This window comes from Petaurus breviceps, unplaced genomic scaffold (genome assembly GCF_028583685.1).
Source record: "Petaurus breviceps papuanus isolate PSGF00001 unplaced genomic scaffold, PetGlider_PUasm1.0 90734, whole genome shotgun sequence".
In the NCBI taxonomy this organism is placed as follows: domain Eukaryota; kingdom Metazoa; phylum Chordata; class Mammalia; order Diprotodontia; family Petauridae; genus Petaurus; species Petaurus breviceps.
Genome location: NW_027187327.1, coordinates 9,778,582 through 9,804,207, shown reverse-complemented (window position 1 = coordinate 9,804,207; position 25,626 = coordinate 9,778,582). Strand labels below are relative to the sequence as shown.

Here is a 25,626-nt window from a genome sequence, read left to right as displayed (position 1 = left end):
TTAACATTCAGAATTTTTCCAATGTTTTTAGATTTAGAATTTCCAAATTATGATGGAAATCTATAACTACTATTAATTCCCTACTTTGTATATGTGGATTATGCAAGTCCTGTCTATTAAATCATAATGTAGCATTCTACAGTAGTCTTTATGAAAATGGAAACTATAACAAGGTCTACGTACATTTTTCCATTTTTTTTGTAGCTATGACAATTTCCTTTAGTCAAACTTATTTACTGTTTCCACAGAGATTACCTTTAGACATGACTAAAGTATGAACTCTCTGTTCTTTATATTTATGAAAACTTATGTATTTGTTTTGAACATGTAATAAAATTATATCACATTATACTAACATGCTTTTGATTGACTTGGTAAATTATTCTGCATTTTAGCACTTATAATAGACCAGTCTTGCTATTCTCATTGATCTTGAAAATACAATTTGAACCTTTAGAAAGGAATGTTTTAGTTGATCATTAAAGATTTTCAAAGACATCTGTTTAAAGATGTAGGATGTTTACTTTTTCAATTTAATCAGAAGTCCTTAATGTCTTTTACTGTATTCCAAAATATTAACTAGATAATTTTATTTCATTTTATCAAAATTTGGAAAATTAGGTTTATTATGGGTCACAATCTTCATTGAGTCTAAGGTGAAATTTAATATTCTTGGTGATAGTTTTTCAGAAATACTTGTGTAATGTCTTTGAAAAACACATTATTTTTTTGAGTCCTGGAATCATGCTTCTTCATGATCACTGTTGAAATTAGCTTGATTTACAAAAGAAAGGTCACCGTATAACTGCCTGGCTTTTAGAATCCATCATTTTGTCATTTCTGAAAAGGATGGCTTAAATCAAATAATTCCTTTTCTGTTTGTTCCAGTTGCACTGGTTATTATCCACTTTGTGGATTACATGTGGTAAATTGTAATTATTAGGTTTCTTTGTATGTGCCACCTAGCATACATTTATTACCTTACCTTTTAGAGGGAAATGTAAACTTATTGTAATATTTGCCTTAATAATTACATCAAGGATCTGTGATTTTGTCAATGGAGTACCAAGGCAGATTGGAACCCTTCTATAATTTAAAAGATTTGACAGTTATCTATGCCACTGTATCATAATACCTCTAGCCCACTCCTGTCACTTCCCTGTGCCATTCTTCCTCCACTCTCTACCCCCATATACGCACACACTTAGCATGGTCAGAATGACTAGAGTTTTTAAAATGCAGTTGTTTAGAATTAATTACCCTTTAGTGAAGATCTGAATGATACCTCTTTATTTCCTGTAGTGATTCATATAAGAGATACCTAGATCTAGTTACTAATAATTCAGTCTTTGCTTCTTTTTCTTTTTTATATAAAGTATGTGTAGTAATAGCAAAATGTAGCACATGATAACTAGATTAAATCAAACTGCATGAAAAAAGTAAACCTGACAGGGTTATTGAAAATATTTCAAATTAAATTTTAAAAAAATTAGCACTGCCAGATGCAAGGCATTCCTTTCTTGGACTTAAAATTTATTTCTACCTCATAATAAGCATTTCAGGTGTCTACTTTAGTGATTATGTTACTAAAAATGTTGAACTTAAGGTTGCAGGGCAGGGGATGCAGAGGCTTTTCAGTTATTTATAAGGTCCTGTGCCAGGACTCTTGGTTGCTGGCATAAATTGACCCCTGTTGCATAATATCTAGCGTAGGAATAGCAAGCACTTAGTCTTTACTTTAAGGATGTGTTGAGGAGATCCTTTTCCCTTCCTAAATCACTTTGAATTGTGATTTAAAGGAGTTGCCCATAACATCCCCTTTATAAACTCTGTTTATCCCTAGTTTTTCATAATTCACTTACTCAACCTAAATGATACAGTCTGACTTTTAAGATATCATTTCTTCTGTATGTTTTCCACCCATTAAAACGAAACTCAAAAAAGTGCCAGCAACATGCTTTTCATGTTAAGTAGATATGAAGACACCTGTTTATCTCAGAGAGAGTGATTAATGAGATAAACATGTTGATGAAAAAGCAATTTAGACATAAATTTTGCTATTTAAAAAATTCAAATCCCTCCTCCCAGCTTTAAAAATTTTAATTTACCTTCAAAATGCTTTGTTAAGCATACACATATATCTAGATTGGTTATGGTAATAGGGAATAAGAGTAGGGGTAGCATGGAAAATGGATTTTTGAAATTAATTTTAATTATGAGGTTTGTCATTCCATGGCTAATTTTTCAATACTGATTTGAGGTAATGCAGGGGAGAGATGACATATAACTAACTAAATGTTGGATAAAGAGAAAAATATAATGGTATTTTTGTTACAAACAATATTATTTCTAAATAGTACTGCTAAGAATGAAATAATATCACTAGAATCATATTCTGTTTGTTTTGATTGAACAAAAGTATAGAATCTGTTAAGTTCTTAGTGGGTTTAAAAATTTTTTATTTTTTTTAAAACATGCTAACACTAAAAACATCCTTAGGAAATCTGATTTTAGTAATAGTTTGTGCTTGGTTTTCTTCTCACTATTTAGTATGCAAGCTCCTTGAGGACAGTAACCTAAAGGTAACATTTAAAAAAAAAAATGTCCATTCTGGCACCATGGCTTAAAAGCCTTTGTTTTCTGTGGTAAGAAGTTAGAGAAAATAAAAATAAATATGTACACCATTTTGGGTGCCCTCCTTCCTGTCTCCTTTGGCTTATTTCCTTGGGAGGAACAGGAAGACTATTTCATACTTCTTCCTATATAGCTGCACAGGTGAGTACAGGAACATAATAGTCATAGCCTATATATTTGCTATTTGTTTCCAACTTCCTGGATGTAGAAACTATGATAATTTGTGTGTGTAAAAAGATTAAAGACCTGGTCTTGGATATAGGGAGACCTGATTTCAAGTCTTTGTCTGACAGATACTGGCTTTGTGATGTGGCATAGTCCTTGACCTCTTAGTTCCCTTGCTTTCTTTTTGTATCCCTAGCATTTAGCATAGTGCTTTGCACCCATTAAGCTTGATACTTCATTCATTCATTTCCTATGCAACTTTTTAAGAGTAGAGGAAGTTCCTTTTTGGTAGCTCCCTACAATGATAAAATCACAGTTCCAGTAAAAAAAAATAACAATACAATTTGCTAATGCGACTTATATTTGACCCATTCGTTTTTGCCTTCTTAAAAGTTAAAAGTGATATTTTTAGGTTAATTTTAATGGAAATTAATTTTTTTCCCCTTGGAAGCAAACATTTATTATCATTTTTCTTTTTTTTTATTATAATTTTTCTATATGTATGTGTTCCTTTTAAGAGTTAACTGTGTAAAACTACAATTCAACAAATCCCTTTTCTTCTCTCTTTATTCTCTATATTTGAGTCATTGCTTTGAATGACTCCAGGAATTTTAGTGTCAAGTTGATAAACTTGTTTTTAAAAAGCTTTTTAACTGTGATTTTCTTTGAAGGAACTTTTGAAAAGTCAATTATAGGAAGTTTTGCTAATAGAAGGAGTAATACAGCATATATGTGCAATACATACACACATATACACACACATATACACATATACATACTTGCCTGATTCAGATTTTTGTGGCATTTACTGATTTAATTTTTTTCTAGAAACATTCTTGTATATGGGCAAACAAATATTCATCATTCATTATGTGTGATTATATAGGGTGTTCCTAAAGTCTGAACACATAGGAAATCTCATTAATTATGCATATTTTCAAGAAATGAAATGAATGAATTTTTCAATAACATTTTATTTAATTAGTATAAATGTGATTTTTTGGGAAGATATAAAACACATAGGAAATCGCATTAATTAAATTGATCTTATTAATATGAAAAAATAGTCCCAATAGCTAATGAAAGTTTTTGTTCCATATGAAATTGTCATGGCTAAAATTTATGCTAATTAAATAAAATGTTGTTGAAAATTTCATTCATTTCATTTCTTGAAATTATGCATAGTTAATGAGATTTCCTATGGGTCCAGACTTTAGGGACACCCTGTAGATTCAAAGTCTGCTTTTGATTCAGCAGTAAGGGACAATTTTGCTGCTGCACAAAAGCAACCATAAAATTTTCAAAACTTTTCTAAAAAGGCATATAAATGATTTAAATTTGAAGATTAAATAAATATTTTTCATATCATTGTAGTTCTTCCAATAATATGGACCAAGAAAGATTATTTACGCAACATTAGTAGATTTAAATTGCTTGTTGACTTTAAATTCATCACTTTGGATTTAATATTATGTGAACATTGACATGATTTTAAACTTGGCATATAACAAATATGTTTTTTTGAATGACCAGATGGTAATTTTTGCATTATTGACTATGATAACAAACACTACAATGATATACCAATAAGTGAGGTTTTACCTCTTACATCTTTTTCTTTTTCATGTTTTAAGCAATCTGGATCAAAAAGAAAGGTAAGCTTAATATTGATGAATTAGAACATGGGAATAGCAATAATATATAAACAAATTGATTATCATCTGGTTCTGAAAAAATCATCTAAATCAGGAACTAGCATTATAACCTACACATTACTTATTAAAATAAACCAGTATAAACAACAGAACTTCAGTTTTGTGTAGTAGTATATTCATTATAATGCATGGAGATACATTTTCATGTATAGTCATTATATTTGTGGTGGTATAATTTTTCAGTATTAAGTCAGGTTTTAATTACATTGTATAGTATAAAAGCCTATTCTACTGCTATTCATTGGTAACAGGCTTTAGAGTATAAGGGGAAAAATCAAGTTAACATTCCTGAGAATACATTCTATACCTATCCTCACCATCCACCCTAAAAGAGCAGAGTTCAGTAATTGGGGTCGATGATATGTCATATCATACTCTCTTTTTTTATAATATCATTAAGTTATTTTTGAAAGCAACAAAGAAAAATAATATAGTTCATAAAATGAAATATTGAATATGGATGAACTAAGTTGGTTGGCATGCTTATCAATGCTTTGTGTTATTGAGTGAACATTTTAAATTTTAGAGGTTTTTATTTTGTGTTTTAAAGGGAAGGGAAGCTAAAATACCAGTTATATTTTCTAAAAGCTTATTATTAAATGAATAATGCTAAATCACTCGAAGGGTGTATGTATAGACATGTCATAAGTATTAAATTTCTGGAAAGAGAGCAGTGTAGAATAAGATCATCAAAAGAAATTGCAGTTTATAAAATATAATTTGATAATGTTGAAACATCTGTATCAAACGACCTTAAATTTAGTTCTTAAATTTTTAAAAATGTGCTTATTTCTTAAATATAACTTTTTGCCAAATATTTCCTGGGAAATTTTACCAAATGTGTGTCATTTATCTTAAACAACCACAACTAATACAAACTTTTTGAGATTTTAGTGTATTTTTATTTCCTAATTGAAAAGTAGTTATTTAGAAAATGTCTTTCTTTTTATGAAACCAAAAAATATAAGTTCACTGTATTTGCAGACACAGAACTTATCCCTTTCTGGCTATTAATAGTTATATCAGATGAAATTTTGAGCTCACTAAACTGAATATAAGCATTTATAAAAATTACTTATATTTTTACTGGTACATGAGCAGCTCTTGGGATAGGATTGTGCAAATTTCTAATCTGCTGAATTTTTGGTTCTTTTCATACCCTTTATTATTTTGAAACGGAATTACTAAATGTTTTGCTAAGTTTTTCCCTGTAAAAGTGGAAGTCTTAAATTGAACATAAATCAGCAACTTAACAACTTTATTATAGAATAAGATACTTTTTTGTCATTTCTTCTACATCTTTGTATTTACTAGAAGAACTCCTATGAAACATAATAGTATCCTTTAGAATCACCTCTTTTTAATTGATATTTGTAGAATAATGAAAGATCTTTATTTCAAACCTTTTTTCAAACATATGAGTTCATTTGGTTAAGAGGCAAAATCTCCAGATCTTTTTTCTGTGACAGAACAACTTAATTACTATCCACTTACAAGCTTTTAAAATTGGAGTACTGCAAAGAAACAAATTTTGTCAAATTTTCCTCCATTAAAAGCAAAAAGCACATTCAGGTAAAATATGTTGTAAGTTTCAGAATCTGTTTTACAGAATATTATAATTTCAGAGTAAAATTCTGGAGTTGACAAAGTTACATACAGCTATATGAAAGTTCTTTCTCTAGAGAGAATAGTATCTAGAGTGATCCTAGAAAAGGTAGGATGTGAACCAATCAAAGGATGGGAAGATGGTTTTCATCTCATCCTTCGTGCAATAGCCAGTGCTGTGACTTGTACCTTTAATATCCACACCATACCCTTATACCCCAACACCCCCTCACTCAGCCCTCTCCTTCTACTGTGCAGACTCCACACGTCTTTTACATTTAAGACTGTCTGGACCAATTACTGGGTACCAGTAGACACCCACTTTTCATTTGGAGATGAGAGAGACAAAATGAGTCATAATCCAACATTTCACTGTCCCTCTATCTCCCAATCCCATCCGTCTTCCAAACTTCCCTTTTACTCTGGAGGGGTACCATCATCCTTCTAACCAGGTTTACAGCCCTAATGTTAACTTCTTCTCTCACTCTCCTTTTACAGCTATTCAATTGACAAGTCTTATTATTTCTGCCTCCATAACACCTTACATCTTTCTCATTTTATTCACACAGCTGCCACTTTAAGTCAAACACATCACCTATCTTGAATTATGACTTCCTATTTGTTCTCCCAGTCTCAAGTCTCTATTCAACTCTAGTCTGTCCTCTACATAACTACCGTGTTTCACCGATAATAACCTATCCCGAAAATAAGCCCTCCCCTTACTGTGTAAGATTCCTCTAAAATAAGAGGAATGACCATTCCCCCGAAAATAAGCCCTGTTGAGATTGCTACTGTAGTGAAGGTGAATCCCCCGCGCTACATGCTACATTACGGTACCCTCTGTATGCACCGTCCCCCCCCCTCCCCCTGTGAAACACACGCCGCGCTCCAAGCTGCATCCAATCAAAGCTGCAGCAGTGAGCGCAATCATCCTGTTCTTCCCCAGTGATTTGCTTATTGAATAAAGGTACATTTTTTTGTTCACATTTACCTGTTTATTAAAATTGCTGTCAATGTTCATGAAAATAAGCCCTCTGGTGTTTTTCTGTCCAAGAAAAATTAATAAGACAGTGTCTTATTATCGGGGAAACACTGTACCAAAGTAATTTCTGTAAAGTGCAGGTCTGACCTTCTCACCTTCTCACTCTCTTCTACTCAAAAAACTCCCATGGTCACTTATTGACTCTGTATTTAAAGATTATTTCATCTTCAGCTCATCCTTTTTGTTTGAGTTTCATACTGAGTATACTGTCCTGTTTGTAAGTATATAGTGTAGTAGCAAGTATATCTAAGTTAAAAAATAAACACATACATGGATGTAGTGCTCAAAAATTTTTACTGACAGGGGGTCAGTGGTTTTTAAGAAAAAAAATTGGAGAACACTACTTTAAAGAATTCCATATATAGTTATTTATGACCATTCATTAAATTAACTAAGGAATTTTCTTACTCAACTGTATTGATAAAACCAGTTTCAAATCTAAAGCATTGGATATCCTTGGAAATCAATTTTAACTAATTTGGTATTAGAACCACTTGACTTGCTTTTTTTTTTTTTAAAGAATGAAGAATCTTTTATGGTTGCTGATTATTAAATAATGATTATTGACTTCTGCTTCTTGACCATTAAATTGATTTTACCTCTTCAAAGAGTTACGGCCTCCACCTCACTTTGAAAGTCATTCTGGTTTTTTGAAAGTTGTTCTGATTTTTAGATTCCCTTAACAGGATGAGGCAGTAGGTAAAATGGTATTAGACTGATGAATGAATTTAGAAATGTAGTATTAGCTTATTGTTTATGAATTTATATGCATGTGTGGGGAATGATTAATTTATTATTTATCCCTAGTCTAACTAAAAATCACAACTTTAATACAAATTGTTATACTTTCAATTAACCTGAATTCTTTCTTTGAAACAAATGCAGTGATTTCCATACTTTTAAAAATTAAGACGTTACCCACCAGTGTGGCATCTGCAATATTTACCCCAAAAGTGAAAGTGAATTAAAGTTATATAAGGGGGGGGGAATTTTTTTAAGGCCCTTGAGATAAGTGATTAATAAGTACCTTGTTTGCCATCAACTATATGTGGGGTTTTATATTAGATATGTAGTTGGTAAAGAACTATCTTCAGGGTAGTTAACAATCTAATTGAGAAATAACATGTACAAGCACTCATAACTTGAGTCAGCTATGTTCCAGAAGTTTGCATTTATAACTCAAAATAGAGAGTGTCCCAAAAGACTTTTGGAACACTCTGTATGTACCAGTAAAAATAGTGACTAGGATGACAATTGCCCTACAAAAGTCTTGTTTAACCCATAATGTACTTTAAAATGGTAGCAGAACTAATGTATAGTATACTATCATTTATAAGATTTTTTAACTGAGAAATGGTGCAGAGTTTATTCCAGAAACATACCACCACCTTCACACTTTTTCACAAAAGATTTCTCCAGATCTGCATAAAAGATGGTACTTCATTTTTGTTATGAGAGATATTTCTTAGGGTCACTTATTCCCAGTGTTCTAAATTATGAAATTAAAAAAAAAAATACATTTACTCCAGCGATAGAGACTTTAGCTTCCCATAGCCTACTTTTATGTGTGGGTCATTCATAAATGAATGTTTACAAATTAGTACCATAAGCAAAACGAACAATATAGAGAATAATAACAAGTACTCAAAGAGTGGTGCAATTTTTTTTAATATTAGAAGCATTAAGATATTTTAGTCTTTATATTTTAAGATATATTCTTGGCATGAGGAGGCAGGATTTGATTTCTGGTAGATTTCAGGTAGAGAAAATGAATGAATGAATGAAAAGCATTTATTAATTGCTTACTATGTGCCAAGCATTATGCTAAGGGCTAGGGATACAAGTAGAAAATCAAGACACCCCCCTGCCTTCAAGGAGCTTTTACATTCTAGTGTATGTAGACAGATATGTGGGATTGGTGGTCAGGAAAGGGAGTTTTAGTTTGGGAAGTCACAGGGATAGTGAGTTGAGATGTAAAGGAACCAGTTGACACTGGACTAACAGAAGCAGTAGTCATATTGATTTGGTTACTCTTCCCAGAGAAAAAGGTAGAAAGTGAACTGGTGATGTTAGGCCGTAGGGTGTGTAAGAGAATATAGCAAGGAATTGGCCAGGGTGAATAGTCAAGTAGAATATGAAACTTGGCGGGGGGTTGGGGAATTTGGGATCAGCTAAATGCAATGCACAATATGTCTTAGTACTGTTGAACTCATTTATTCAAGAAAATGCCACTTTTACAGCAGTAGTATCAAAGATTAGTAGATCACTTAGGGCATGGTCTCAGGAGGTTCTGTGGTCCAGAGAGAGCCACGGCATTGCAAGTGAATGAGAAATAATGAAGGTAGATGGTCAGATGGGTTGTAAAGCATGGTCTGGATCTAATATAAAGTATGCTGTGAGCAGTGACTGACTGACTCACCAACAGAATAGCAGTTCTAACTAAACAAAGTCATCCTGAGTACATTTAGGGATGAAATTATAGGCTTCTAATCTGTACATGCAGATGTCACCAAACTTGGTACACTAAAATCCTGGAGTATATAAACTGGTTTCTAGAACTAATGGTGCTGGCACTAGAAACTGCTGCTAACTTATTGTCTCAAGGATATAGAGTTGATAATATTTCCTGTACTCCCTGTAAAACTCACAAGAAGAGACTTATCTTTTCAGATAGGTTGAATGGAAAAATCAGAATGCAAATGGAATGCATTGGAAAATGATACATAGGTCTTGAGTGGCATTTGAAAGGGAAAGTATTAGGTAAGGCTAACAACAAATTGTAGAAAAGAATGGCCATCTACAATTTTTGAACAACCCAGTAGTCTTGTACAATGTGAATTGGTGGTGGAGAGGTGGAAACTAGACTGATTCAGAATTTCAGATAGTCTTAGTGTGAGAATTTAAAGCCCTACATTTTGGTTGTAAATAAGAATTGAAAGTATGAAACATATCCAAGAAACCTGTTGATAAGGACAGTTGATAGGAATGGATGACTGAATTATGATCAACTATCTGCTCCTTTGAGTTAGGAATTTTTCAGTAAAATAGTAGATCACTAACATTAATGTCTTTGTTTCATTGAGAATGTAGGTGTGAGAAAATATCAAAAGTAACCATACCTAAATAAAATGTAATTGTTGATAACTCACATATAGATATTTTGTGTACATAGATGGGCTCTGGGCCACTAAGGCCACACCTCATTCAAGTAGCTAGTTAAATGATTTTAAAAATTGTTTCTGGTAAATTCCTTTTTAAAATTGAACAACTGTGAATATGTGCCCCAATATTTGGAGACATATATATTAAGGAGAAACAAATGTCCCATCTGCTGGGACACAATCCTGGGCTTGGAACTGTTGGGAAAGTACAGTGCTATCAGAGCAATAGAAATGTTAATTTTTGTGAGGAAAAAAAATCTTATCTTTCCAAATAACGTTTGTTAAGTGACCAATATGTACAAATTATTATGGTTACAAAGTTCAGATAAAAAACAGTTCTTGTCTTTTACAAGCTTACTTTGAAGATGGCAGGAAAACAGGTCATAAAAAGAGTGTATGTATGAAAATTTAAGGAAGATATGAGGATTAATTAACTTATCAAGGAAGCTTAATATCCTCTAAGTGATAACTCATGGGAGATGAGCCTTGAACCTCCAAAGACTAAAACAGTAGAGTTGATAAAGGGAGTGCATTCCAGGTATAGGGGGATAAAGGCATAGAGGCAGTAGGAAGTGGAGATAATCAGTTGGAGAACAGTTTATAGACCAGGTTGTGTGGAATAAGAACAGTTAAGGGTCAAGCCTACATTTAGGCTCAGAATGCCAAACTGAGAAGTTTGTATTTTATGTGGGAGGCAGTAAGGAATCATTGAAGTTTCTTGAGCAGGAAATAACTTTGATTAGACTTGTGCTTTAGGAAGATGTTTTGACAGCTGTGTGGAGGTTTGCTTGAAGGAGAGAGACTCAAAATCCACTGTCCAAATAGGTAAATGCTGCAGTGGCTTAAGTTAGAGGGGGTGAAGACCTGAAGGTGAGAGATGTGAGCAGTGTTATGAAAGCCAACTCAGTATTACCTAGCAACTCATTGATTATGAGAAGGTAAAGAAGAGGGAGAGTTGAAGATGGTTCTAAAGGTGATAACCATAGATGACTGGAAGAATGGTGATGTCCTTAATAGAAATTAGGGATTTTGGAATTTCATGAGAAGAAAATTTTTAATCCTGTATTGAATATGTTGAGTCTGTAATGCCTATGGAACACCCAAGAAGAGCTGTCTGACAGCTAGTTGGTGATACAGAAATAGAACTGGGGAGATAAGGGATATATACATACATACATATATATATTCCAAACTAAACCTTCAGGTTCTAGACCTTAACATAGTTTACTAATTAAAGATCTATAGACTCAAGAACTGAAAGGATCTTAGACCTCATCTAATCCAACTCTCCCCTTTTAGAGATGAAAAAAACCAAGACACAGAAAGATCAAATAACTTTGCCCAGTGTGACACAGGTAGAAGTAGAACTGGGAGTCAAACAGGGGCCTTTGACCTTTAAACTTTTATCCTTTTTCAGGAACTGAGGCTTCTAATAAATTTAAGTTTTATAGTTACAGTATTTCCCCAAAAAAGATACTAGAGTTTAAGGTATATATCTTTAAGGGAAGAAAAGAATTAGTATTATACCCACATATGAAGAGTTCACCATTATATTGGTGTTAACATGATGTTCATGTTGTCATTGTTGACCAGTTAATGTAGTCACTCTTCACATAGTGGAAATCTCATAGGAAGAAGAAATGCCTTTATTTTGTTTTTACATGATGTCATGAATTCAAAGATGCTTTCTCCTTAATAGAACTGCAAGTCAACAAGGACTACTCAGTATTACTCATTTGAGCCCAGTAGTCCAAATTTATACTATATTGGTAGATGTTCATGCAAAACAGTGGCATTCAAATTTTTTCAGTTTGGTGAAGTATTTCTCTTGACCTATAAATTCATGTTTTCTCCCCAGATTGCTTTTCTAACTATCAAGAAGCCTTTACTGTAACTATAGAAAACAAAAACCTGTGGCTTTTGATAACAGTAATAAGGAATGTCAGTATTATTCTTGTCTGAAACAAACAAAAACAAAAAACTCTTAGATTTTGTCATCTTAAAAATAGAAAACATTCACATACATGTTCCATCAGTCATCATAAGATATGACTCATAAGTCAGATACAGGTGGTATGAAAAATCTGATTATTGAAAAAAATTCCAAAAGACATAGCTCTTGAGCGCCTATATTTTCTTCTAGTCCTCATAATACTTACAGCCTGCTAGTTCACTTTGAAGTGAACTTTCAGTTTTGAAGTGGTTTCACTATTTTTCTATTATATTTTCCAATGCTCATTAAGCTTTAATAGGAATATACTATATGCTGGGCTAGGTACTGTGGATACAAAGACAAAAATGGAGCAGTCCTTGCCCATAGGAAGCTTACATTCTATTGGGGAAGACAATACATATTTACAAACATATATACAAAATAAAACAGGGTAATGGGGTGTGAGTAAAGCATCTATCTGAGTTAAGCTGGAATGGGGAGGGCAGGGAGAAGGATCAGAATAGGTTTCATGTAGAAAGGAATCACTTAGACTGAATTTTGAAGGAAGCTAGAGATTCTGAAAGGTAAGAGGGTTGGTGCATTTTAGGCAAGAAGACCTGCAAATGTAAAGGCACAGAGACAGGGAGGTGAAGAGTTATTATTGTATATGAGAAACACTTATGTTCACCTGGAAAATAGAATATATGAAGGAGAATAATGTATAATTAAATTGGAAAAGTAGCTTGGGGACACGTTATGAAGCTCATTGTATTCCATGCAGTTCTATATAATTGATCCTAGAGGTAATAGGAAATTACTGGAGTTTGAGTAGGAGATGATATAATCAGACCTGGTGCTTTGGAGAAATCACTTTGTCACCCTTTGTGGCAAATAGATTAAAAGGGTCAGGGAGGACAATTAGGAGGCTATTGCAATAGCCTTTTCAGTAGGTGATAAGGGTCTGAACTAGGGTAGTGGCTTTTTGAATAGAGAGAAGAGGACAAATGTGAGAGATGGGTTAGAGGTAGCATCCGTAAGACCTGGCAATCAGTTGATTATATGTGATGAGCTACAGTGAGGAATCAAAAATGTTACTAGGGTTGAGAACCCTGGGCAACTGGAAGGATTGTCATGGACTTGATAGAAATAGGGAAGTTCAGAAAATGGTCTAGGGTTTTGGGAAAAGGTGAGTACTATCACCCCCTGCCCCCCCCCCCCCCCCACACACACACACTTAATAGTATTTTTTTTTCCAGTTACATCCAAAGATAGTTCTCAACATTTACTTTTACAAGATTTCGAGTTCCGAATTTTCTCCTCCTCTCTCCTTCCCCGTCCCCAAGACAGCATGCAGTCTGATATAAGGCTATACATGTACAATTGTATGAAACATTAGTCATGTTGTTAAAAAAAAAAAAGAATCAGAGCAAAAGGAAAAACCACAAGAAAGAAAATAGTATGCTTTTTCGATTTGCATTCAGACTCCATAGTTTTTTCTCTAGCTGTGGCTGGCCATCATTTTCCATCATGCGTCCCTTGAAATTGTCTTTGAGGTGCTCGTAGCACACCCACTTCAAAATGTCCAATAAGCGGTTGATGATGTGAAACTGAACTTCAGGAGAAAAAGTAGGACTAGATATATAGATGTAGGAATCCTTTTCATAGAGATAATAATTGAACCCATGGGAACCAGTGAGGTCACTTAAGTGGAAGTGTGTATAGTGAGAAGATTAGCTATGACAGAGGCTTGGGGATACACTCATCAAAGGATGACAATTTAGCAAAGATGCCTGAGATGGAGCTGTAAAACTAATGAGAGAACCAAGAGATAGCAGTGCCACAAAACTCCACATAGGAAAGAGTATCCAAAAGGAGAATGGTCAGTAGTGTCAGTGGCCCCTAAGAGGTTGAGAAGAATGAGAAAAAGATCTTCAGATTTATCAATTACGAGATCATCATTAGGAGGAGATTGATAAGGCTGTTAGTAGTCAGATCGCCAAGGGTTCAAGAGAGGGGAGAAAATGGAGGACAGATATAGTTTTTTGTATGTGTATAGTTTTACTGAGAAAAGGAAGAGATACAGGACAATCATTTAAAGGGATAATAGGATCTAGTTAGGGTTTCTTTTTTTTTAAAGGATGGGGGAGCAGCTCTGGAGGTCTCTCAGTTCAGACCCCTCATTTTACAAACTCCTACATTTTATAGTCTTTAAGAGACTTGCTGAAGTTCACATTGGTAAGTGGCAGAGTTATAATTTAAATCAAAATCTTAATACTTATTAAAGAATTTGTAATTCATATCTAATGCTCTTTCCATTTGCAGCAGGAATGGAACCAGTAGAGACAGATTGAAGATTGTTTTTTTCCAACTGTCCTTCCAAAACTAGATGTTTTTTGAACCAAAGAATTTTAGAACTTTTTAAAAGGATATTGAAACTGAAGCCAAGAAATCAGATAGTTTAATGGCAGACTAGAGACTAGCACCTTGGTCTCTAGATTCTAAATCTGTTTTTGTTTTTTTACTTAAATCTATTTCATACTCCTGAAAAAGTGTCAACTTTGTGTGCTTGGTTAGTAATTTCATTTTTTAAAATAAATGTTTCCTTTTGTGTATTAGAGTGGACAGTGTACTTTCAGATTTAATAAAAATGAACTTGTGGAGTGAGGAGAATGGGATCAACTTTTTACCATTGAAAAAAATAATAACCTAGCATGTTTTTTTTTTTAATAGGTCTCAGTTTTTGAAAATTTGCTATCTATTGTCATAGCCCAGTTTGGGGTAATAAGGCTCAATTAGCTTTTTGGATAAAATCAAAATGTTTGCTTCTAGTTCTTCTAGTTCTGCATTATGTGTCTTACAATTTAACAAAAACAGTGGACAGTTAAAAGGGTATACACAGGAAACTGCATTTTAAAATATTACTTTAACCACTTTGATTATATTTGCTTGCTTTTTTTTTTACTTTGATCATATTTGATAGCTTTTAGAACAGTGCCTAGTGCATAGTATCCCCTTGATATTTACTTAATTGCATCATACCTCTGTGGGTGAGGATGAAGGAAAATTTGAGGATATAGGAAGGTATACAATATCCCTATTGCATTGTATACATAATAAACAGTAGGTGGTTATTTTTAGTAACTTGTGGGAAAAAGGATCCAATCTGTTTCAGTATTTTATACTGTACTTATTAAAAATATTTATCATTTAATAGTTTTAATATACTAGAAAATAGGAAATGAGGACATTACTTGATAGCCAGAACCCTCTCCCATCTCTAATTTACATATCCTGAGATTATTTTATCCTACAGTTTAAAACTTGGTTTCCTTTCCTTTAAAATAACAAGGCAAAGTTTTGTCACTTATTCCTTTCAAGTTGGCAAGTAGTAAACCAAGTCTTTGTTAATGGTTTCCATCCGTAGTTTTGATAAAGAATCACATTGTGTCTGTGCTTTTGTCTGATTTGCAAAACAGTAATTAGCATTTTTATAAGTACCTGTAATATGTTCATTAAAGATTGCTACTATGCTTTTGGATATAGATTTTATTGCAGTTAAGTTAAATTCTCTTTGTGTTCTACCTGGTACATTTTAAAACTGGCATATTTGTGCTGCTTATTCTAAAATCTCATTGGCTTAAATATAGTCTTATACCTCACTGTCACACCATTAAAATATATATGTACATAACAACATTTTCATTTTAAAGTTCATCTTAAATTGGCACTTAAGCTCTGAATTTTTTCTCTAATATCATTCTTTTGCACCTAATGTAGCCATTGAAACCCCACTTTGCCTTAACTTATTTTTTCTTTTTTTGCTTTTTGGATGGCAGCTGGGGTTAAGTGACTTGCCCAAGGTCACACAGCTAGTATGTGTGTTAAGTGTCTGAGGGAAGATTTGAACTCAGGTCCTCCCGACTCCAGGGCCAGTGCTGTATTCACTGCGCCACCTAGCCGCCCCTTAACTTTTATTTTCATTGAAAATTCTGATCCTGCCTAAGTGGAGAGTATACCATAATAAAAGTGGGTTAATGTTGACAATGTAGAGTGATCTGTATTCTTGACTATGGTAATTTGAAACCTTTTTCTATATGGCTAAATACTATGACATGCTTAGTATTAAGCCATAAAAATGTAGGAATGTAAGATGACTAGAAGAAAAATTTTTACATGCTTCTTAATAGTCAAATGGATACAGATTTTTTTTTTACACATCTAAATAGGAATGTTTTTCAACACTTGGAATCTCTTCATTCACCTCCAAGTTCTATTTATACATAACTATAACCCATGGGTTATAGAGTATTCTTACATGCTATATATACTTCAATTACAAACATCTCAGGTAGTACATAAAAACTGTCTTAGTCTGGGCTTGTTCTACTTAGTTGCCTTTTTTTTATTGCCATAGTTTAATAATTTTACATATTATCTGCCTTTGGGGTTTGATGGTCCCATTAATTTAGTCTTTAAATATAAAAACAAGTGTTAAGGGTTCACCCTATACATTCTAATAAAATGATTTTACTTCTATAAATATATCCAAAAAGAATTAAACCCAGCCTCTCTGTGCTTTCCAACATTTAGTAATATAGGGAGGGGGTGGGTAGTGAGGAAGATTGTAAGGCAGCCACTTGGGGAAAGAATTCCATGGATTTCTGAGGATTTTTTAAACAGCCTTACTCCATATAGTCTTATCTTATAAATTTGCAAAGAAGCTATGCATTTACTTTGTCTTTTAAAAAAAAAAACTTTTTTCCCCTCTCCTTCCTTTCTTAATTTTTTTTCTTTTCTGGGTGGGGGGGTGGGGAATTACTACCTAAAAGAAAAATACAATCTTTTCTTTTCCAGGAAAGAATACCCCCCTCATGTTCAGAAAATAGAAATTGACCATATTAGGCTGCCACGGCCCCAAAGTATAGGTAAGTATTGGGCTTTTTTTTTTCTCTAGAGACTAAAATAGTATCTCATACATTTAGGTGGTTATGTGTGAAAGATATAAGCTGGTCACTACCATTCTAAAGTCTTGATCTGAGACTCTTTGTAAAAGTGTGCTAAAAATATTCTGAAATAGAACATGGTTTAATAATTACAGATTATGTCCCTTTACAGCAAACTCTGAAAGCACTAAGTTTTGGGGTTTTTTTCCTTTAACTGAACTTTTTTATATCAGAGATGACTAACATTAAGAAGATTATGGCCAAGAAATCTTTTTACTGAAGAATTAAAATTATTTTTGTTTGGCATAGATTATGCCCCTTTACTCAGAAGGTGGATATAACTATTGGACTATGATGTTGCTTACTTTGTTAATTACAACTTTTTTTAGAGGGGTACATTAATTACAGCATCTCAGAGGAGATTTATATAATAGATACAGCACCAATTCATTTAACAAATGAATAATCTTTAATTTCAAATGGTTTATGTTGAACTATTGCTATAATGAAAGCTAATTTTTTTATAAATGGTCAGTGCTATTGTTATGATTGGGCAAGTTTTTTTTTTTCAAAAGCAACAAACCTTTAAGAAAGTTTATCATAATTTTGTTGAGATTTTGATATTTAGATAATGTTTATTTTAAAATATATTTTAAAAAATAAAATTCAACTACTAAGTAAGAGATTATATCTGTTGTACCAATTGCTTAATAATATGTGTGAAATCAAATGCAAGTGAAGGTTTAGAGTTGTGTTGCTATCTAGAAGCAGCTATATGGCACAGTGGACTGAGTCCTCTGCCTAGCGTTAGGAAGACCTGAGCTCAGACACTAGCTGTGTGACCTTGGGCAAATTTTTATCAGTTTCCTCCAGACTGTAGAATGAGGGTAATAGCATCTACTCCCAGAGTTGTGGTAAAGGTCAAATGAGATAATGTTTGTAAAGGGCAATTAATATCATTATCATTATTACCATTATGATTACTCTTATGATTTACATGTAATTCAGTATCTAAAAAGATCCATCATCATCATGTATCTCCTTTCATTGATGAAGATTATAATGCCTTTTTACTTTAGTACATGATTTTATGAGTTGTCATTTCTAAAATTATTCATCAGCTTCTTGGTAATAATAATTTCTGCAAACTTCCGTAGATTGGCCCTAAGAACTATTAGAACTTTTCCTGTGCTGGCATAGGCTTTGAGAATCTAGGTTGCATCCATACTGTGATGAGACCTCGGATTCAGACTTCAGAAGAAATATTTACTGAAAAGATGAAGAAAGGACTGACAATACTCCATTTCTGGAAAAGTGATTTTTCTAAAACTTTGATGTTGCAGTGAGCTGTTTTCTTTCTCTTCCCTCACCATTTCCCAAACAATCATCTCAAGCCTTTTTCTCCTTTTAAAAATGTTAACAAGGTGTAGGATCCATTGGGAATGAATCATTCAGTATACTTGGATTTTCAAGAAAGTTGCCATTTTAATTCTTGTGATACCAGAGTTTTTCATTTCATGTATTTTATATGGAAACCTTTCTAAAACAAAATTTAACCTGAGTTTTAAAAATGATTATGAATTCAGCATACAGTTATGCCCCAGGAACTTAATAAAGTTACATAGGACAGTCTACTTACAGTAGGTGCCTAAAAGGGAATACAAAGGGAAGTGGTATCCAGGGAGGAGCATTTTGCATAAAGAAATAAGAGGGAATTAGTTATTAGAGTCATAGGACAATTGATTGATCCATCCTCTTGAACAATGGTAGCCTTGAATGATACTTTAGCACTCAAGTTGGAAAGGAGATATGGAGGTGCTTGTAAGGTTACATAGCAAAGAAGCCATGTAGTGGGTTTAGGCAACATAGTGTAAATGCTCAGCAATTAGAAGCGTGGAGCCCAAGGGGTGGGAACTAAGTTCCAAGTTGGTAGTGGAGGATAGAATGCAAAATTTTCACCTTACCATAGCCCTTCAATAGTAGATAAGCAAAAGAGAGTAGTGGGGAGAACTGTCATAGTTACTGGCTAAATGAGGAGAGCCTGATGAGAAAATGAGCATAATGTAAATATGTGGAGCCAAATGAAGGCCAGGTGTTCACAGTTTAATGACCTGTTATTAAATGACTTTTAATGTCATTTTCTGACATTCATATTAACACTGAACTAATTCATATCTAACTTAAGTTGAGAGACTTTTTGAAAAATTGTAGTACTTTTATTCTATGAATTACCACCTGATAAAGTTTAAAAACAAATTTGTTCTTTTTTATGTTTCTTTAGAAAGCATAATAGAGAAAACAGAAGAGTCTGAATCAGAATCAGAGTCTGAAATCAAGAGGAAGGTACAACCAAAACGTCACTGCAATTCATGCCAATCTGATTTCCAGCTGTGTCCTGTTTCAAAAAAAAATTTAACCCACTTAGAGGTGGGTTAGAGAAATTAAGCAGTGTTATTATTGAAACTTTAAGCATTTTATATGGGACTTTTAAGCATTTTATATGTTTGTATATTTAAAACATTCAATTTTGAATCACATGACTGGATAAGATTTTGAGAGAAAGTTCTAACAAGTTCCCAGTCCTGTCCCGTCCCTGTCCCCCTTCCCCCCCAATGCTCTGTCCCCTTCACCATCCACTTTCATAGCTATTCCTTAACCATTGAAAACACATTAGAGTCTTAGGCTATTTTTAATTCCAAAGGAAAAAATACAGTTCCCTTTATTAGTAGTACATTTCATATAAATGCTTTTAAGAGGTGGTACAATATAGTGGACATAGGGCTGGTCTTGGAGCCAAGATTTGGGTTCAAGTCCTGCCTCTGACACATACTAGCTATGTGATTATGGTAAATCACTTAACTTCTCAATACGCCACAGGTAATTCTCTAAAGGCTTTATATAAGGGAGTTTGAGTTTGTATTCAGTGTAGGAGTTATCCTGAAATCATAGGCCTGGGTTCCACCAAAATTAACATAAATCCCCCATGTCAGTTGCTATTTATTTATTTCTTCTGAGTCATCAGCCTCTATACAGCCCTGTGATTCCTTGAAGATTAATGTTGAATCACATTTCCTTAAGCCGTATTATCCCAGGTGATTTGAAGTATTAGTGTTTGAATTAAGAAAAGGTCTATATTGTACTTGGTTTCTGGAATTAATGTTGTTTAATAATGTGATAGCACATCATTGGTATTTGACAGAAAGTAGCACATGTTAATTACATTTTTGCATTGAGAAATAAAAATGGATTAGACAGCTGATCTTCAAAGTCTTTTATGATTTGGGTACAAAATTATTTTGGTAATCTCTGTTTTTCTACTCCATTTTAATGGTTATTAGATGAAAAATGTTTGAGAATTATATCATCATTAAATCCAAGGTTACACTTATTCAGTGATCTATATTGCTTTTTCAAAAATTATGTCCTAAACTCTCTGCCAACTTAAACTCCTTATGATACACTGATTACTTTAACATTGTTCAATATTTAAATATGATAAAAATGTTAGATATACTAAATTATGAGAGTGTACTATTAATGGTATGGTCTTATTCAACATATTATGCAATTTCTTCCTAGTTTGTGAAAAGATAACGCAGTTAAGTTGAGCTGTACTCTAAGAGTGGTCTAGTATCTACACTATTGAATGTTCGTTCTAAATATTTAAGATCAGTTTTATATTTGGATTCTTAGGAAATACTCCAGCTGTTTACTAGCTTGTTTACTGAAGATCATTTAAATATTTTGATATAGAAACTTGCCACTACCACCCAGCTACCATATTCCTGTGGTAGATGTCACCTTTGTACCAACACTACAGGACAGCTCTAAGTTTCCCCTCCTGCTTATATTAATGTTTTTCTCAGGGTCTCTTCATTTACTATAATAAATTATGTTACTTGGAGATAAAGATTAGGGTGGTCTATCTCATTATATTATCTTCATTCAATCTATATGTACTACTGGTAACTTGTAGTTAAGGATAATTAGAACGAATTTGTTGTATTTGTGCAAATGGGAAAATATGGGCATGCCTTGGCATGCCTTATAGCAATATGCCAAGGAGAGGCACCCTGGCTCAGTTGTGTGTATTTGGTTAAGTCACTCAATCTCTATGGATCTTAATCCCATGGAGGGGCTCTGTAGATTTACCGTACCTCTGCACACACAGGGGGTAGTGGACTATATGAGTTCTTAACCTAAGACCTATGAAACCCAAGGGGTCTGTGATTAGATTTTAGGAAATCCATGACCTTTTTTTTTATGTATCTTGATCATTATATTACAGTATAATGGATTTCCTTTGTGATCTTAAGTATTTTATTTTATGCATCAGACTATGTATAAAGGGGCATTCAAGAAGTTTCAGCCAATATATTTTATGAAATAACCTCCAAACTTCTTCCATCCCAACTTTTTTTTCTGAACTAGGCCTCTGATTTCATCGAGGTAGGGAAGTCCAGTTGAAGAAATTCTTCTGCCAATTTAGTTTAGCACTTGCTGTGCCCTGAGGTACATTAAGTTACTTGCCCAGGGTTATATAATCAATATGTGTCAAAGGTGAGACTTGAACATTTTGGTCTTCCTGACTCTGAGCTACCCCTCCATCCACTTAACTATTCCAACAGTGGCCTTCACCCCCAATAATCTTAACAGTACAGCTCTCTCCTTTTTCTTTTTCTTATTTACAAGATTCTTTGTTGGTATACTGCTAGTAAAAAGTAAATGGGGCATTATTTTTGAGATGTTTTCAGGGTTTTGCTGTTGATGGAAACATCTTTTTTTTTCCTGTTTCATTGGGAATTTTAGGTTTCTGCACAAACTGAATATTGTCCACAATGCGGGAAAGAAAGAAAAAATCAGACCAAATGCCAAAACTGCGGGGTTACATTTTCTAAGGATTTGCAAAGAAATTGTAGGCAAGCATTAAATGAAGCAGCAGTACCTTTATCACGAACATCCATTCATCATAATTCAGGAGGACAAAAGTCTCAAAACACTGGACTAAATGCCAAAAAATTTTATGGCAATACTTTGGGAAAGGTTCCAGTTGATATTATTGTGAGTCATGATTATGTTGGACACAATTTTCTACAGTCAAACGGAAAAATCCTTTTACCTGGTGCAAAAATACCCCAAATTACAAACTTAAGAAAACGGAATACAAAACCATCTGATCTAAATGATCCAAGTAAGTATGTTTTTATTTTGTATTTCTTCTTATTTTAGATCCTTTTCCTAAAATTAAAAAAAAAAACATTTCTTAGGATATTCCCTGAAATCTTAAAATGGTTTGGTTTTTTGAGGATTTTTGTCCTTTTTCAATTTAAGTAAAGGAGGATATGGCAAGTGATAAAAGGCTGCTTGTATGATTGGAATAATTGGAAAGAAAGCTGTTTTTCTTAATAAATCACTCTGATATATTTTGTTTTTAAATTACCAACTTGCCCCAGTGTATATACCCTTTCTTCCTCCCAGAGATCCATGCCTTATAAACACAGACTGAAAGTGAGAAACAAATAAAATAACAATTCAGCAGAATAAATAAATTGAAAAAGTCTGACATTACATGGCATGTTCCACCCTCTCTCTGGTTTCCTAACCTTCTTATTCAGGGTACCTCTACAGGGAACTTCCTCCTAATATCTATTCTTTTAGGTGAAACTTGGGGTTTGTAATTTCTTAACACTATTTCAATTGCTTTATTGTTCTCCATTTGCATTTTTTAGGCATTGTGTTTGTTTTCCTTGTTTTACTTACTAAGAATCAATTCTTCTCTATATCCATCTTAATCTTAACTAAAGCAGTAATATTCTATTACAATCATATGCCATAACTTGTTCAACCTTTCTCCAGTTGGTAGGCATCTACTTTGTTTCTCGTTCTTTGCTGCCATAAAAGTGCTGTTGGAATATTTTGTTGTAAATGTAGCTTTTTTCTTTTTGTTATTAGACTTCTTGGAGCAGGGGTGAGGTGCATCCCTAGAATTGAATTATCTAAGTAGAAATGTCTGGACATTTTAGTCACCATTTTAATAAATACCAATTGTTTTACATAAAGGTATTAATTCACAATTCATTCAAGTCTTTTCCAAGTTTTTCTGAAACTCCCTTTTGTCAATTCTTTTTTTTTTTCCTGTCAGCCACAATCTGCCTTTTCATCCCAACCACCCCAGTCTTCATCCTCATCCTCATCCCCATCCTCATCCTCATCCCCATCCCCATCCCCACCAAGAACTAAAGAAAAACAAAACACCATTATGAACATGTATGGTCAGTTAAAATAAATTTCCATATTGGCCATGATATATACAGATAGAATCAAAATCCTCTTTATCATGAGGTGGGTAGCATGTTTCACTATTAGTCCTCTGGAATTAGGACTAGTCATTATGCTGATAAGTATTCTAATTCTTTCACAGTTGTTTGCCTTTAACAAATTGCTTGACATCATGTAAGCTGTTCTCTTGATTTTGTTCCTTTCACTTAGTTCATACAAATCTTCCCAGGTTTCTCAGAAACCATCCTGTTCATCATTTCTTACAAAATAATAATACTCTGTCACATTTATATACCATAATTTTTTCTGTCATTCCCTAATACATGAGTCCTGCCCCACAGGGGAAGGGGGCGACCCCCACTCCCATTTTTTGTCATTTCAAAAAGAGCTATAAATATTTTGGTGCTATAAAGTTTGTTTTACTTATGACTAATCCTTCCCTTAATCCATTTTTCCTCTGGTTCCCCCTTATGTTTTCTTCCTTTTCCCTCCTACTTCCCTGTTGAATAAAATTTCTTTTCACTTTTGTGTGTGTTTGTGTTTTCTTCTTTTAAGCAGTTCAGAGGAGAGTAAGTTTGAAATATTAACTGCTCCCCACCCCTTTCTCTTTATTTGTATCAAGTCTGTTTATGCAGTCTGATTATGAGATAATATTCTCTAACTTCCTCTGAGCCCTATCATCTCTCTAGTAGAATGAAAGCAGCTTGTCCTTTTTTGGTCAATTATCATTTTTTATTAATGTTTACATTTTTGTTTCTCAACTCCTATATTTTAATTTGAAAATTTCTACACAGCTCTTATCTTTTCATCATTCAAGGAATGCTTAGAAGTCCTCTTAAATTAAAGGTCTGTTTTCCCCCTGTAGTATTATATTTAGTTTTATTGGGTACATTATTTTTGGTTGTAAGTCTATACCCTTTTCCTTCTAGAATATCATATTCCAAGTTATATGCATTTTTATAGTAGTGACTGCTAAATCATGATCCTGACTGTGACTCCTTAGCACTTGAGTTCTTTCTTTTTTCCTTTTTTTTTTTTTTTTTTTGGAGGGGGGAAGGCTAGACAATTGGGGTTAAGTGACTTGCCCAAGGTCACACAGCTAGTAAGTATGGCAAGCATCTGAGACCAGATTTGAACTCAGGTCCTCCTGACTCCAGGGCTGGTGCTCTCTTCATTGCACCACCTAGCTGCCTTCTTTCTTTTTTCTTGCTGTTTGAAGTATTCGTCTTTGACTTGGAAGTTTTGAATTTTGACCATGATGTTCCTAAGAGTTTTCATTTTGCAGTTTCTTTCGGGAGGAGAGATTGGTGGATTCTTTATATATATTTCTACTTCCTCTAGAAGGGGTACTTGGTCTGCTCCCCTTTGGCTAGCCGTCTCAGTAATTTTCCAAATCAGTATATCCCTCCTTACCATCAGACCCCTACATATCTTATTTTACCTTATTAGAATATAAGTTCCTTGATATCAGGGATTGTCTTCACTTCTGTATTTGTATCCCTATTATTAATCATTTGCTAAATGTTTCATTTATTTATTCTACCTGACATTAAAGCACCCCACAATCTGGCTTCAACCTTACTTTCTGTATTTATTTCCCTGTATAAGTTATTTGTTCCTATGTTATTTTATCTTGAACTTAACATTCTTCCTTCTGTCACTGTACTTTGTGTTGACTGTGTGCCATTCCTAAAATGTATTTCCTCCCCAACTTTATCTCTTGAAATCCTTAACTATTAAAAACTTCAGCTTTGGTGCCATGTCTTTTTTCTTTAAAAAAATTATTTCAGTTAACAAACATTTCTTTCCTTCCTACTTCACATTATCTTTCCTTCTTTAAAATAAAAACACAAATGCCTTATAAAATATGCATATTTGAACAAAACCAACTCCCACATCAACCATGACCAAGAATTAAGAAGAACAAAAACAAAAATAATTAGTAAAACTAATACTAGGAGGTACAAATACAAAAACCAATGGCTAGGGGGACAAGTAAAAAGAATGAATAGCAAGAAGTAGCTTATAGTCTCCTGGGGAGACAACATATACAGCATAATATAAAAGTGAATAGATACAAATTCAAGTCAACTAAATACAAGGTAGTTTGGGGAGGGAAAGACATTAACTATGGGGGAGATGGAGGGGA

The 25,626-nt window shown here is 33.5% G+C and overlaps 1 protein-coding gene across 8 annotated transcripts in view; it reads left to right on the top strand.

The window, feature by feature from the left end:
* The window catches only part of SENP6 (SUMO specific peptidase 6), a 138,756-nt gene that overhangs the window by 68,464 nt on the left and 44,666 nt on the right, over positions 1–25,626 (top strand). For 4 of the 8 annotated variants that reach the window (XM_069066999.1, XM_069066995.1, XM_069066993.1 and 1 more), the window contains 4 exons: positions 4,434–4,454; positions 17,110–17,180; positions 19,480–19,625; positions 22,008–22,389. In XM_069066999.1, coding sequence (XP_068923100.1) covers positions 4,434–4,454; positions 17,110–17,180; positions 19,480–19,625; positions 22,008–22,389 — 620 coding nt within the window. The remainder of the gene's footprint in view (positions 1–4,433; positions 4,455–17,109; positions 17,181–19,479; positions 19,626–22,007; positions 22,390–25,626) is intronic. The other 4 variants (XM_069066997.1, XM_069066994.1, XM_069067001.1 and 1 more) reach the window with 2 other exon arrangements.